Here is a 16,689-nt window from a genome sequence, read left to right on the forward strand (position 1 = left end):
GGGGAGAGGGGGAATGGTTGGGAGGACGGGGGAGTGGGGGAATGGTTGGGAGGACGGGGGAGTGGGGGAATGGTTGGGAGGACGGGGGAGTGGGGGAATGGTTGGGAGGACAGGGGAACAGTTATCGTGAGGTTATCTTGAGATGATTTCGAGGTTTAGCGTCCCTGCAGCCCAGGCCTCAATCAGGCCTCCTTTTTCTTACAACCCCCCAGGAAGCAGCCCTTGCAGCTGTCTCACTCCCAGGTACCTATTTACTGCTAGGTAACAGGAGCACCAGGGTGAAAGAAACTCTGCCCATCTGTTTCCACCTCCATCGGGGATCGAACCTGGAACCTCAGGCGGGGAAGGGCTGCTGTGGCCGAGTTATACAGCTAGTATAAAATTTATTTATTTATTTATATTATATATATATATATATATATATATATATATATATATATATATATATATATATATATATATATATATACAGTATATATATAAATTCACACATATCTAGAGTACTAGGAATAGTATACACTGTTTTGCCTAGCAGGCAGAATACATTTATCAACTTTGATGTTTAGAAATACATAAATTGCCAACAAACTAGGCCTAGTTTACCTATTAAGCAGTAACACAATATTAGGCATAATTAGATTAAGTTACTAAAGTTATTTCGGCTAAAAAACTAAGTAACACACACACAGCGTAGAGACTTCAATGTATTTATATTAACGCTTTCTATTAGAATTTTTACTAACTGCTCTTTACTATTACTAACAATCATATACTTAATGTACAGTATACACTTTTTTGTTTCTGCACAGCAGACACAGTACATCCAGTTGATTGACGGTTGAGAGGAGGGACCAAAGAGCCAAAGCTCAACCACGCAAGCACAACTAGGCAAGTACTACTAGGTGAGTACATATGCAGGTACCAAATTCTCTCTCCACACTCGCAGCAGCAGCACTGGCATTCTCACAAAGTTTAATAACTTATTTATCTTTAAATGATGGAACATTTAACTTCCTATAACTACCTCCAGGTTGATTACTGTTGCTCTTACACATTTTGTTTGATAAAAGTTTGCAAAATTTGTACTAAAGGAAAACCCTAAAAAAAAAAAAAAAAATATTTACTAAGTGCCACACTTGGAAAATCTAGCTCAGGGGATCAGGATAGGTCCAGTTGAGTCACAGTACATAAGCCACCAGAAAAAGAATTTGTTTTAGCAGGCACTGTACATTACAAAACCGGTCCTTAGGGAGAAGGTACCCCTGGACTAATCACTTCAAAACCACTACATAATTAAGGCTATTATCTACTCTCTATCCATGGTTAGGTTAGGTTAAGGTTACGTTAGGTCAAGGTTAAGTTAGGTTAAGCTTACATTGGGTTAAGGTTACGTTGGGTTAAGGTTACGTTGGGTTAAGGCTGTGTTAGGTTAGGTTTGGTTATGTTAATATGATGCCTTATTCTGAAGAAATATGAAATTTGAAAACTATTTGAATATCCCCTAGAATTTCATTTACAGAAAACCAAATTCTTCAGTTTCAAAAAAATAAGTTAAGCATAGCCTCTATTTTAAACCAATGAGTTAACACAATAAAGTTATACTTGAGAATCTTCTTTAAGACAAAAGTTCATTTACTAATTTATAAGTAGACTATTACAGGGAGTATTATATGCTTCAGACTATCACAAATATCTAGATGACTATCCATGTGGTGTGAGAATGTGTTTGGTGTTTCAGGGAAATCACTTTACACTGAGGATAGGCTGAAATTATATAAGATATGATGACCAAACATAAAACATTCAAATTATATAGAACATTTTAACATTATTGACAATTATTGGTTGTTAGAATAGGATATACAGTATGCAGACAAACCATATGGTATTCACATGACCAAACCACATATCAAAAAGTGAAGAAATGACAATATTTCAGTCCATCCTGGACCATCATCAAGCCATGTTTCACAAGGCTTGATGTAAGGAAGGGGATCTTACAATGATAATGGTCCAGGGTGGACCATTATCATAATGTTTTCATTTTCTAAGGTGTGGTTTGGTCATCATATCTTCAGCCATGTTATTGTGACTCATTGTCTGCATACTATACATTCTATTCTAACAATCAATAATTGTCTGTTAAAATGTGTTATATAATTTGAATATTTCACATTATTAACACTTTGCCTGGCCCAGCAGGCCATCCGCAGTGCACCGCAAGGTAAGCCGAGCGTTGCCTGTAAGTGCACAACCACACTCCAATGCTTATACTCTTTCCAGTTTTCTCACATCAATTTTCATGTTATGTCGTTCATTTGATATCAAATTGTTCGCAATAGAATGCTCTAAAGGGATATATGCATATAAGGTCAATAGAAGAACATCATTACCAATATCGTAAGATAAAGAACGTCGTCATGGGAGGCTACCCATGCAGCGAGCGGTGTTGTGATGCCATATGGGGTATGCAGAGAATGGAAAAGATGTTGGCGCACATTTTAAAACAAGTCCCAAAATAATTGAACAATAAATGGAATTTTCACAAATATTTTAGTTCTTGACAGCGTTAATGCCATGTACCACTATGTGTATTGTTTTAAAGACTGCGAGAACGTCATCACAACACCGAGGTGTTAATGTGTTGTTTTAATGTACTGTATTTGCCTATTTGGAAGCACATGACCATGTCATCTTGTTAAGGGAACTAATGCCAATCCCCATAATTTGGGGGCCTAGACGGCTTAGTGATTTTGGCCAGCTAACTCGTAGATTCATGTCATCAAAGTCTAAATTAATGAGCTGTCAGCATGGAGTCACTACCTTATTATATAGAGGATATTATTACTGAGTCTATTAATCAAGTTGTTGTTAACTTGAGAATGAGTTAGAAGTGGATGAAAGTGACTCCATACGTAAGAATGAGGGTGAGGAACAGCCCTGTGGCACAGCTAGTGGCACAGTTGGTGGTGGCTCACCACTCTCAGAGGAATTGCTTATTTTACCATAAACTTTGGATGTGGCCACATTATGTCTTTTCTAATATAAATACATTATTCCTAGGCTTTACTGTTAGTAGTGGTAAAGCAGATTGCCAATGGCAATAACATGCTGTTCCTCGACATGCTGATACATATGTGATATACAGTATAATTCATTTTATGAGGGAAAGGAAGCCTCTGTGTATAATTATTTTACTGTACGGTAGTTAAAGGGTGAGAGCTATGTTCATGGTGTCCCGTCTTCCCAGTACTCTTTGCAATATAACACTTTGAAACTACTGACAGTTTTGCCCTCCACCACCACCTCGCTTAGCTTATTCCAACCATCTACCACTCTGTATGCAAAAGAAAACTTTAAAATATTTTTTGGCACCTTTGTTTCCTCAGCTTGAATCTGTATCCTCTTGTTTGTGAAGTTGCTGGTTTCAGGAATTTCTCTTTGTCAATTTGGTCAATTCCTATTAGTATTTTGTAAGTGGTGATCATATCACCTCTTTTTCTTCTATTTTCTAGTTTTGGCATGTTTAACACCTCTAGTCTATCTTCGTAACTCTTGTTTATCTGATCCGGAAGCCATTTTGAAGCATGCCTTTGCCCCTTCTCCAGTTTATTGATGTGCTTCTTGAGACATGGGTACCAAACAACTACTGCATATTCCACACACACACACACACACACACACACACACACACACACACACACACACACACACACACAGTGTCAGTGATTTTAGAAGAATAGGAAAATATGAGAAAGAAAAGAACCGCCCCTTAAGGGTGACCTTTAATGGAGTGAAAAACATGATGGAAGTGCTAAGAAATGCCAGGAAACTGCAGAGTGATGAGGTTGGCAAATCTTGGTCAATAAGACAAGACCTCTCCAAGGAAGACAGAGAAAAGCTGAAAATGAACTTAATTGAGGCAAAACGGCTAAATGGGGATAGAAATGAAGAAGACAGAAATTCTTTTTTTTACAAAGTGACAGGGACTGGAAAGCTTGTGAAATGGTACATAAAAACAAAGCAACAAGATCAGTAGTGGAAGGGGGAGTAAAGAGCAAAGGAAAAGGGAACATGTTCCTGAAAATTGTATATACCAACATAGATGGAGTGAGGTCAAAAACTTTGGAGTTGCAAGATATAATCCAGCTTAGGGTCCCAGATATTGTTGCATTATCAGAAACGAAACTTGAAGGAAATATAATAAATGAAGTCATATTCCCAAGAGGCTACTCAGTTTGGAGACGTGACAGGAAAACTAGGAAGGGAGGAGGAGTGGCTGTACTGGTGAAAAAACACCTGAAGGTAAAAAGAGTTAATATTTGAAAACCCTCGAGATATTGACATAATGGCATTGCAGGTCTGGAATCAGGATGATAACCTGATAATTGTAAATGCCTACAGCCCACCAGCAAGCAACACGTGGACAAAGGAAGAACTGGATGACAAACGAGAGGGCCTCATAATGGTCATGAGAGATATTATTGTACAAGCAGATAAAGATAAATCACGACTGTTGATACTGGGGGACTTCAACTTTAGAGCAATAGACTGGGAGGCCTATGAAGCAAGAACGAAAGACTTTTGGACATGCAGATTTGTGAACCTCATTCTGGAGACATTCTTGTATCAACACATAAAGCAAGCCACAAGAATGAGGGAAGGAGATATACCGTCAGTACTGGATCTAGTATTCACCAGGAAAGAAGAAGAGATTTTTGACATCCAGTACCTTCCTCCCTTGGGAAAGAGTGATCACGTCCTGTTAGACATTAAATATGCTTTAAGATATCATCTAGAAGAAAATGGGGACATTGAAACAGTTGATAAACTCGATTTAAGGAGAGGCAACTATGGGGAACTTCGAAATTTTTTTAATGAGTGTAATTGGACAGAATTGTTGCTAGGCAGGGAAGTAAATGAAATGTATGCCAAATTTTTAAAACTATACGAGGAAGGCACACAAACATTCATACCAAAACAGAGATGCAGGGCCAGAAAACAGGATTGGTTCGACAGAAATTGTGAGAGGGCAAGAGACCAAAAGACACAAAAATGGAATCAGTATAGGAAGAGGCCAAACCCCCAAACATACCAGCGATACAAACATGCGAGAAACAACTATACAGCAGTAAGGAGAGAGGCAGAAAGAAATTTTGAAAAAGGGATAGCAGATAAATGTAAAACAGAACCGGGCCTATTCTACAAATTCATAAACAACAAATTGCAGGTAAAGGATAATATCCAGAGGTTGAAAATGGGAAACAGATTCACGGAAAATGAAAAGGAAATGTGTGAAACATTAAATGAAAAGTTCCAAAGTGTGTTTGTACAAATTGAAATCTTCAGAGAACCAGACACAATAAGAATTCCAGAGAACATCATAGAGCGGATAGAGGTGTCTAGAGATGAAGTGGAAAATATGTTAAAGGAGCTCGGGAAGAACAAAGCAGCTGGCCCAGATGGCGTTTCACCATGGGTTCTGAGAGAATGTGCATCTGAGCTCAGCATTCCACTTCACCTGATCTTTCAGGCATCCCTGTGTACAGGAATCGTAGCAGACGTGTGGAAACAGGCTAACATAGTTACAATCTACAAAAGTGGCAGCAGGGAAGACCCCCTCAATTATAGACCTGTATCATTGACAAGTGTAATAGTGAAAGTATTGGAAAAGCTAATCAAAACTAAATGGGTAGAACACCTGGAGAGAAATGATATAATATCAGACAGACAGTATGGTTTTCGATCTGGAAGATCCTGTGTATCGAATTTACTCAGTTTCAATGATCGAGCCACAGAGATATTACAGGAAAGAGATGGTTGGGTTGACTGCATCTATCTGGACCTAAAAAAGGCTTTCGACAGAGTTCCACATAAGAGGTTGTTCTGGAAACTGGAAAATATTGGAGGGGTGACAGGTAAGCTTCTATCATGGATGAAGAATTTTCTGACTGATAGAAAAATGAGGGCAGTAATCAGAGGCAATGTATCGGAATGGAGAAATGTCACAAGTGGAGTACCACAGGGTTCAGTTCTTGCACCAGTGATGTTTATTGTGTACATAAATGATCTACCAGTTGGTATACAGAATTATATGAACATGTTTGCTGCTGATGCTAAGATAATAGGAAGGATAAGAAATTTAGATGACTGTCATGCCCTTCAAGAAGACCTGGACAAAATAAGTATATGGAGCACCACTTGGCAAATGGAATTTAATGTAAATAAATGTCATGTTATGGAATGTGGAATAGGAGAACATAGACCCCACACAACCTATATATTATGTGAGAAATCTTTAAAGAATTCTGATAAAGAAAGAGATCTAGGAGTGGTTCTAGATAGAAAACTATCTCCTGAGGACCACATAAAGAATATTGTGTAAAGGAGCCTATGCTATGCTTTCTAACTTCAGAATTGCATTTAAATACATGGATGGTGATATACTAAAGAAATTGTTCATGACTTTTGTTAGGCCAAAGCTAGAATATGCAGCTGTTGTGTGGTGCCCATATCTTAAGAAGCACATCAACAAACTGGAAAAGGTGCAAAGACATGCTACTAAGTGGCTCCCAGAACTGAAGGGCAAGAGCTACGAGGAGAGGTTAGAAGCATTAAATATGCCAAAACTAGAAGACAGAAGAAAAAGAGGTGATATGATCACTACGTACAAAATAGTAACAGGAATTGATAAAATCGACAGGGAAGACTTCCTGAGACCTGGAACTTCAAGAACAAGAGGTCATAGATTTAAACTAGCTAAACACAGATGCCGAAGAAATATAAGAAAATTCACCTTCGCAAATAGAGTGGTAGACGGTTGGAACAAGTTAAGTGAGAAGGTGGTGGAGGCCAAGACCGTCAGTAGTTTCAAAGCGTTATATGACAAAGAGTGCTGGGAAGACGGGACACCACGAGCGTAGCTCTCATCCTGTAACTACACTTAGGTAATTACACTTAGGTAATTACACACACACACACACACACCTACCTTCAGAACTGAAGGGCAAGAGCTACGAGGAGAGGTTAGAAGCATTAAATATGCCAAAACTAGAAGACAGAAGAAAAAGAGGCGATATGATCACTACTTACAAAATAGTAGCAGGAATTGATAAAATCGATAGGGAAGATTTCCTGAGACCTAGAACTTCAAGAACAAGAGGTCACAGATATAAACTAGCTAAACACAGATGCCGAAGAAATATAAGAAAATTCACTTTCGCAAACAGAATGGTATACGGTTGGAACAAGTTAGGTGAGAAGATGGTGGAGGCTAAGACCGTCAGTAGTTTCAAAGCGTTATATGACAGAGTGTTGGGAAGATTGGACACCACGAGCGTAGCTCTCATCATGTAACTACACTTAGGTAATTACACACACACACAAACACACACACACACACACACTGTGATGGTAGTGAGTGGTGTCCCAGAGAACATAAAGGTATAGTGCTCTTGAAAAATAGGTGAGATAACAGGAAAGTGCTAAGGGAAGTGAAAAATCGGATGAGAAAAAGTTGCCCTAGTGTTTACAGTGCAGAGAAGAACATTCAAGATGGCCACTGGCAAGGGGAAAAACAAAACAGAGCTTGATTTTGAGGGATTCAATGAAGAAAGCATTGATATTAGTAGTCTACATAACAAGTTGGTAAATTTAGATACTATAGTGAACTCTCATGTAGAAATAATTAGTAAATTGAAAGAAAGTAATGACCATTTGAATAGCAAAGTTTTATGTCTTGAGGGTTTAGTGAAAGACTTGCGCAAGGATAAGAATCAATTGGAAACAAATTGCAAAGCCATGGAAGAAGAAAATAAACTCTTAAAAATAGCTTTGGAAGAAGTTAAAGTAAATTTAAACATAAATGACTACAATAGGTTAGGCAAGGAAATTCAACAGGAGAAACAGCTTTTGTCAGCACAGATGGAGGAAGTTACACAGGGAATAGAACAGTGCAAGAAAGATATGCAACTCACTTATGCACAAGTGGCCAAGGAGAAGGAAAAAATAGAAGAAGCAGTAAAGGAAGTCAAACACTGCAGCAACCAAGATAAAACAAACATTAGGCTAGAAGTGAGGAAAGAATTGGCATCTAACCCGAAGTTGGTGCAAAACACAGTTGATCGGAGTAAGTCCCTGATCATTTTTGGCTGCAAAGAAAAGGCGATAACATCTAGGTCAGAAAGAGCTGTAGAAGAAGCTAAAGTAGTAGATAAAATTGTTGGCCTCGTGGAAGGTCTTACAAACAGAGAGAATGTGTGCGACTACAGGAGAATAGGCAGGTACGTAAAAGGGAAAGATCGACCTTTGAGGATCACCCTAAACGGTGCCAAACAGATGGAAGAAGTACTAAGGAATGCTAGAAAATTGCAAAGGGATGAGGATGGGAAAGGGTGGTCATTAAGACGAGATCTTTCAAAAGAAGATAGAGAGAAGCTGAAACTGAACCTCGCCGAGGCAAAACATTTAAATGAGAGCAGGAATGAAGAAGAAATAAATTCTTTTTTCTACAAAGTGATAGGGGTAGGCAAACCAGTAAAGTGGTACATAAAGGCAAACCAACAAAATCAATAGAGAGAGGGGGAGTGAAGAATAAGGAGAGGGGGAACAAGTTCCTGAAGATTGCATACACCAACATAGATGGAGTGAGATCGAAGATACTGGAGTTAAGTGATGTAATACAGCTGCAGACACTAGACATTGTTGCACTCACGGAGACAAAACTTGAAGATGTAATTTTAAATGAGGTCATATTCCCGAGGGGCTACTCAATTTGGAGACGGGACAGAAAAATTAGGAAAGGCGGTGGCGTTGCTGTGCTGGTAAAAGAACACCTAAAGGTGAAGGAAATAATGACTGCCAATCCACAAGAAGTTGACATAATAGCACTAGAGATCTGCTATGAGGATGATAAACTAATGATGATAAATGCATATAGTCCACCGCCAAGCAGCACATGGTCAAAGGAGGAGCTAGATAGTAAACGTGAAGGTCTTATAACAATAATGAGAGAGATTATAGCGAGAGCGGATAACGATAGATCACGACTGTTGATAGTCGGTGACTTCAACTTGAAATCCATAGACTGGGAAGCATATGAAGCTAAAACAGAAGATTTTTGGACCTGTAAATTTGTAGACCTCATCCTGGAAACATTCTTGTATCAACATGTTAAACAAGCTACGAGGATGAGGGAAGGGGACGTTCCCTCCATGCTAGATTTGATATTTACCAGGAAGGAGGAAGAGATATTTGACATTCAGTACCTTCCTCCCTTGGGTAAAAGTGACCATGTCTTTTTGGGAATAAAGTATGCAATGCGTTATAAGCTGGAAGAAAATAAGGAGGTTGAAGCAGTTGAAAAACCAGACTTCAGGAGAGGACATTATGGTGACCTTAGAAATTTTTTTAGTGAGTATAATTGGACAGACTTGATGCTAGGCAAGGAAGTGAATGAGATGTATGTCAAGTTTTGTGAAATATATGATAAAGGCACAAAAAAATTTATACCAAAACAGAGATGCAGAACTAGGAAACAGGATTGGTTCAATAGAAATTGCGAGAGGGCTAGAGACCGAAAGACACAAAAATGGAATCAATACAGGAAGAGGCCGAACCCCCAAACATACCAGCGATACAAAGATGCGAGAAACAACTACACGGCAGTGAGGAGAGAGGCAGAAAGAAATTTTGAAAAAGGGATTGCGGACAAATGTAAAACAGAACCAGGTCTATTCTATAAATTCATAAACAACAAATTGCAGGTAAAGGATAATATTCAGAGGTTGAAAATGGGAAATAGATTCACGGAAGATGAAAAGGAAATGTGTGAAACACTAAACGAAAAGTTCCAAAGTGTGTTTGTACAAAATGAAATCTTTAGGGAACCAGATACAATAAGAATTCCAGAGAACAACATAGAACACATAGAGGTGTCTAGAGACGAAGTGGAAAAAATGCTCAAGGAGCTCGGTAAGAACAAAGCAGCTGGCCCAGATGGCGTTTCACCATGGGTTCTGAGAGAATGTGCATCTGAGCTCAGCATTCCACTTCACCTGATCTTTCAGGCATCCCTGTGTACAGGAATCGTAGCAGACGGGTGGAAACAGGCTAACATAGTTCCAATCTACAAAAGTGGCAGCAGGGAAGACCCCCTCAATTATAGACCTGTATCATTGACAAGTGTAATAGTGAAAGTATTGGAAAAACTAATCAAAACTAAATGGGTAGAACACCTAGAGAGAAATGATATAATATCAGACAGACAGTATGGTTTTCGATCTGGAAGATCCTGTGTATCGAATTTACTCAGTTTCTATGATCGAGCCACAGAGATATTACAGGAAAGAGATGGTTGGGTTGACTGCATCTATCTGGACCTAAAAAAGGCTTTCGACAGAGTTCCACATAAGAGGTTGTTCTGGAAACTGGAAAATATTGGAGGGGTGACAGGTAAGCTTCTATCATGGATGAAAAATTTTCTGACTGATAGAAAAATGAGGGCAGTAATCAGAGGCAATGTATCAGAATGGAGAAATGTCACAAGTGGAGTACCACAGGGTTCAGTTCTTGCACCAGTGATGTTTATTGTGTACATAAATGATCTACCAGTTGGTATACAGAATTATATGAACATGTTTGCTGATGATGCTAAGATAATAGGAAGGATAAGAAATTTAGATGACTGTCATGCCCTTCAAAAAGACCTGGACAAAATAAGTATATGGAGCACCACTTGGCAAATGGAATTTAATGTTAATAAATGTCATGTTATGGAATGTGGAATAGGAGAACATAGACCCCACACAACCTATATATTATGTGAGAAATCTTTAAAGAATTCTGATAAAGAAAGAGATCTAGGAGTGGTTCTAGATAGAAAACTATCACCTGAGGACCACATAAAGAATATTGTGCAAGGAGCCTATGCTATGCTTTCTAACTTCAGAATTGCATTTAAATACATGGATGGCGATATACTAAAGAAATTGTTCATGACTTTTGTTAGGCCAAAGCTAGAATATGCAGCTGTTGTGTGGTGCCCATATCTTAAGAAGCACATCAACAAACTGGAAAAGGTGCAAAGACATGCTACTAAGTGGCTCCCAGAACTGAAGGGCAAGAGCTACGAGGAGAGGTTAGAAGCATTAAATATGCCAAAACTAGAAGACAGAAGAAAAAGAGGTGATATGATCACTACATACAAAATAGTAACAGGAATTGATAAAATCGACAGGGAAGACTTCCTGAGACCTGGAATTTCAAGAACAAGAGGTCATAGATTTAAACTAGCTAAACACAGATGCCGAAGAAATATAAGAAAATTCACCTTCGCAAATAGAGTGGTAGACGGTTGGAACAAGTTAAGTGAGAAGGTGGTGGAGGCCAAGACCGTCAGTAGTTTCAAAGCGTTATATGACAAAGAGTGCTGGGAAGACGGGACACCACGAGCGTAGCTCTCATCCTGTAACTACACTTAGGTAATTACACACACACCAAAACTAGAAGACAGAAGTCACATTCAAAAGGTGACACCCCTAGGGTCAACACTTGCAGCAGAGGAGCTCCAGCATATTTCAACAATCCTAAGTATTGTAGTACAGGTTGATGATAGTGAGTGGTGTCCCAGAGAACATAAAGGTATAGTGCTTTTGAAAAATAGGTGACATAACAGGAATGTGCTAAGGGAAGTGAAAAATTGGATGAGAAAAAGTTGCCCTAGTGTTTCCAGTGCAGAGAACATCATTCAAGATGGCCGCAGGCAAGAGAAAATACAAAACAGAGCTTGATTTTGCTGGATTCAATGAAGAAAGCATTGATATAACCAGTCTATACAACAAGTTGGTAAAATTAGATACTATAGTGAACTCTCATGTAGAAATAATTAGTAAATTGAAAGAAAGTAATGACCATTTAAATAAAAGTTTTATGTCTTGAGGGTTTAGTGAAAGACTTGTGCAAGGATAAGAATCAATTGGAAACAATTTGCAAAGTCATGGAAGAAGAAAATAAACTCTTAAAAATAGCTTTGGAAGAAGTTAAAGTAAATTTAAACATAAATGACTACAATAGGTTAGGTAAGGAAATTCAACAGGAGAAACAGCTTTTGTCAGCACAGATGGAGGAAGTTACACAGAGAATAGAACAGTGCAAGAAAGATATGCAACTCACCTATGCACAAGTGGTCAAGGAGAAGGAAAAAATTGAAGAAGCAGTAAAGGAAGCCAAACACTGCAGCAACCAAGATGAAACAAACATTAGGCTAGAAGTGAGAAAAGAATTGGCATCTAACCCGAAGTGGGTGAAAAACTCAGTTGATCGGAGTAAGTCCCTGATAATTTTTGGTTGCAAACAAAAGGAGATAACATCTAGGTCAGAAAGAGCTGTAGAAATAGCGAAAGTAGTAGATAAAATTGTTGGCCTCGTGGAAGGTCTTATTACCATAGAGAATGTCTGCGACTACAGGAGAATAGGCAGATACGTAAAAGGGAAAGATCGACCTTTGAGGATCACCCTAAATGGTGCCAAACAGATGGAAGAAGTACTAAGGAATGCTAGAAAACTACAAAGTGATGAGGATGGGAAAATGTGGTCGTTAAGACAAGATCTTTCAAAAGAAGATAGAGAGAAGCTGAAACTGAACCTTGCCGAGGCAAAACGTTTAAATGAGAGCAGGAATGAAGAAGAAATCAATTCTTTTTTCTACAAAGTGATAGGGGTAGGCAGACCAGTAAAGTGGTACATGAAGGCAAACCAACAAAATCATTAGAGAGTGAAGAATAAGGAGAGGGGGAACAAGTTCCTAAAGATTGCATACAACAACATAGATGGAGCGAGATCGAAGATACTGGAGTTAAGTGATGTAATACAGCTGCAGACACCAGACATTGTTGCACTGACGGAGACAAAACTTGAAGATGTTATTTTAAATGAGGTCATATTCCCAAGGGGCTACTTAATTTGGAGACGGGACAGAAAAATTAGGAAAGGCGGTGGCGTTGCTGTGGTGGTGAAAGAACACCTAAAGGTGAACGAAATAATGACTGCCAATCCACAAGAAGTTAACATAATAGCACTAGAGATCTGCCATGAGGATGATAAACTAATGATCATAAATGCATATAGTCCACCGCCAAGCAGCACATGGTCAAAGGAGGAGCTCGATAGTAAATGAGAACTGGAATAAGCAACAGCAGTTTGGTGCCCATTTCTCAAGATACACATCAACAAACTAGAAAGGTGGAAGACATGCAACAAAATAGCTTCTGGAACTGTAAGATGAGAACTATAAGGAGAGACTAGAGATCTCATTTCATGCAAGCATTTCATGTCAAAGCTAGAAGATGGAAGATGGAAGAAAAAGAGGATATATGATCACTACATACAAAATAGTAATGGGAATCAACAAAATTGATAAAACAAAATTCATAAGCCCTGGAACTTCAAGAACAAGACATTAGATTTAGGCTACGAAAACAAAAACATTAGAAAGTTCACTTTTGCAAACAGAATGGTAGATGGTTAGACAAGTGGATGGTGGATGCCAAAACCATCAGTACAGTAGTGTCAAAGCGTATTGGGAAGACTGAACACCACGCGCATAGCACTCATCTTGTAACTGCACTTTGGTAATCACCCTTAGGAAATTACTGAACCTCTACATTTATTTCATTTATTTTATTTTAGACCAAAATATTATGGAGACAGATAGCATTATAACAAATCAAAGTTGCACATGTTGGAGTTAAACAAGGTTTGCAAGCATGCTGTGATGAGTATCATGCAGAAATACTGAAAAAATAAATAACCTATTCAAGTACCAAATATGTGTCAAGTACAATGTTGCATAGACTACTGTGTTAGACAGTTACAATGCTAAAGCTAAACTGTGCAAGATGTATAAAACAATAAACTGATATGACTAAGTGGAAAATGGTGACTGTGCCTACAATTTTGTGTTGACAATGCTTTCTGGGAATAGTGCTCTAATGTTGTGGATTATTCCTGTTCTAGGATAGGCTCCTGGAGATAATCTCCCTGGAGCTCCTAAATAATTCCATGAACAAATGAAAATTAATAAGCAGTGCTAGAATTAAGAAAAGTATCAAAGTCATGTTCAGCAAAAAGAGGTGCACAGCTGATGCAGATAGCACAAAGGCATACACACACACACTTTGTTATTAATTGTGTTATATAATAACAAAAATAAATATGCTTTGTGATATAATCTAGAAGAGAATGGGGACATTGAAATAGTTGATAAACTCAATTTCAAGAGAAGACACTATGGAGAACTTAGCACTCATTCTTTAATGAGTTGAATTGGACAGACTGGTTGCTAGGCAAGAAAGTAAATGAGATGTATGCCTAAATTTTGTGAAATATACGATGAAGGCACACAAACATTCATACCAAAACAGAGATGCAGACCTAGGAAACAGGGTTGGTTCAACAGAAATTGTGAGAGAGCCAGAGGGGAAAAGACAAGAAAAAGGGTTCAACATCGGAAGAGGTCTAACCAGCAAACACATCAGCATTACAAACAAGCAAGAAATAATTACACAGCAGTGAGGAGAGAAAGTAACTTTGTGAAAGGTATAGCAGACAAATGTAAAACAGATCCAGGCCTCACTATGTTCAAAATAGTAACAGGAGTTGATAAAATTGATAGGGGAGATTTGCTGAGACCTGGAACATCAAGAACAAGAGGTCATAGATTTAAAAACAAGATCCAGGCCTCACTACGTTCAAAATAGTAACAGGAATTGATAAAATTGATAGGGGAGATTTGCTGAGACCTGGAACATCAAGAACAAGAGGTCATAGATTTAAACTAACTGAACAAAAATGCTGAAGAAATATAAGAAAATTCACTTTCGCAAACAGAGTGGTAGACGGTTGGAACAAGTTAAGTGAGAAGGTGGTGGAGCCCAAAACCGTCAGTAGCTTCAAAGCGTTAAATGACAAAGAGTGCTGGGTAGACGGGACACCACGAGCGTAGCTCTCATCCTGTAACTACACTTAGGTAATTACACTTAGGTAATTACACACACACACACACACACACATATACACACTCAATTGTGTAGCTTGCCTGTAACTACTGTACACTTAGGTAATTACACACACACATATTTACAACAAAATTGTTATTAAGTTTGAGCGTAAGAAATAATATCTGCATAGTGAAATTTTGATAACAGATTGTCATGGATAATGTATTAGTCACCCTTATTCTCTAATTCATACATAACAAAATTATGAAATGATTATAATGAAGTCTGAATACAAGGAAGAAATACATTAGGATATCAAGATTATTGTGAATGCTTAGAGAATAAAACATGTGTATGAGAGGAATAAACACACTGAAGTATCAGACAACTAAATGGGCATTATCCTGTCACACAATATATGATACATCAGATATACAGGAACATATCACACAAGATACAAGATTCAAATTACAAAATAAACCACTAGTACCAAACCAATGTATTACTTATGGAACCCTTCCTATTAAGTTTATATTTAATTTCACTGAGACAAGCTACCACAAAATTAACAAACTTTAGTACATATTATGCTCTTTATTCTTGGATTAATTATAATAAAATATAATAATAATAATAATAATAATAATAATAATAATAATAATAATATTACTAATCATCATTGGTAAAAGTACAGTATTTAGATGATGTAAGGAATCCCTCTTTCCCTTTTCCTTGTTAAGGCAATATAGTACAACACTTAAAAACACTTACATCGTTTCTCCTGCAGGAATCATAAGAACGCTCAGAACAGACGCTGGATGTTTCACTGTCATTGTCAGACTGGTCCTCAAAGGCTTTTGCGTACATCTTTCTGTTTGGAGATCGCTGTGTGCAAAAATACAGTTAATAATGCAGCTGGTTGAAGGTTGTTCTTACTCTTTCAAACACCACCAAAAGTTTAAAAAGACCAGCGTTGAATGTAATGAGACGCCATTTTCTGGGTGAGCCCCGGAAGCTCCCAGGAGCTTATCGGGCTAATATATGTTATATTAGACCAGGACATTAGCTATGGAGTTCAGACCTACCAGGGACCAGCGCCAGAACCTGGCCCCTTCAGAGAGGTTTCAGGGAGCAATGGTCCTGGAAAACTCCCTTGTGGTTGGGGGTTTTCCTTATCTGTCATCGACCGGGGTTAGGCACCCAGAAAGATAGGCATAACAAAACAAATCCCACATGGTAAGAAACTAAATAAAAAAAACGAATAGCGAGGTACAAACTCCCTACAATCCCAAGGAAGCAAGCAAACATCACAATTTACTGCCGTGCTAATTGTCCGCGCAGCCCTCCCCACCACGAGAGAGGGAGGGGGGGCCCCGAACCTTACCGCGTCGGCTGCCTAGCACCAGTTCGGAAGCTAAGCTTCAACCAACGGGAAAAAAACGCCGACCGGTAGAAGGAAGGGTTGCCAGGGAACCTCCGGGGCTCACCCAGAAAATGGTGTTTCATTACAGTCAATGCTAGTTTTGTGTGGGGAGCCCCTATGGCTCCCTGGAGCTTCATACCCAAAGAGAAGGAAAAGAAATGTCTGACCTGGGAAGCGGCTGCTACAAATTCCACAACGCGAAGTTGAGACAACAGGCAGCAACCTGCAACCCAAAGCAACACAAGAACAAATAGGAGCAGACACGCTCAC

The 16,689-nt window shown here is 38.6% G+C and overlaps 1 protein-coding gene across 34 annotated transcripts in view; it reads right to left on the reverse strand.

Annotated features, from left to right (window-relative positions):
* LOC123757622 (CLIP-associating protein 1) overlaps positions 1-16,689 on the reverse strand; it is a 714,204-nt gene that overhangs the window by 81,833 nt on the left and 615,682 nt on the right. For all 34 annotated transcript variants that reach the window (XM_069326976.1, XM_069326979.1, XM_069326971.1 and 31 more), the window contains one exon: positions 15,768-15,881. In XM_069326976.1, coding sequence (XP_069183077.1) covers positions 15,768-15,881 — 114 coding nt within the window. The remainder of the gene's footprint in view (positions 1-15,767; positions 15,882-16,689) is intronic.

The sequence above is a fragment of the Procambarus clarkii genome, chromosome 19, assembly GCF_040958095.1.
Source record: "Procambarus clarkii isolate CNS0578487 chromosome 19, FALCON_Pclarkii_2.0, whole genome shotgun sequence".
Lineage (NCBI taxonomy): Eukaryota > Metazoa > Arthropoda > Malacostraca > Decapoda > Cambaridae > Procambarus > Procambarus clarkii.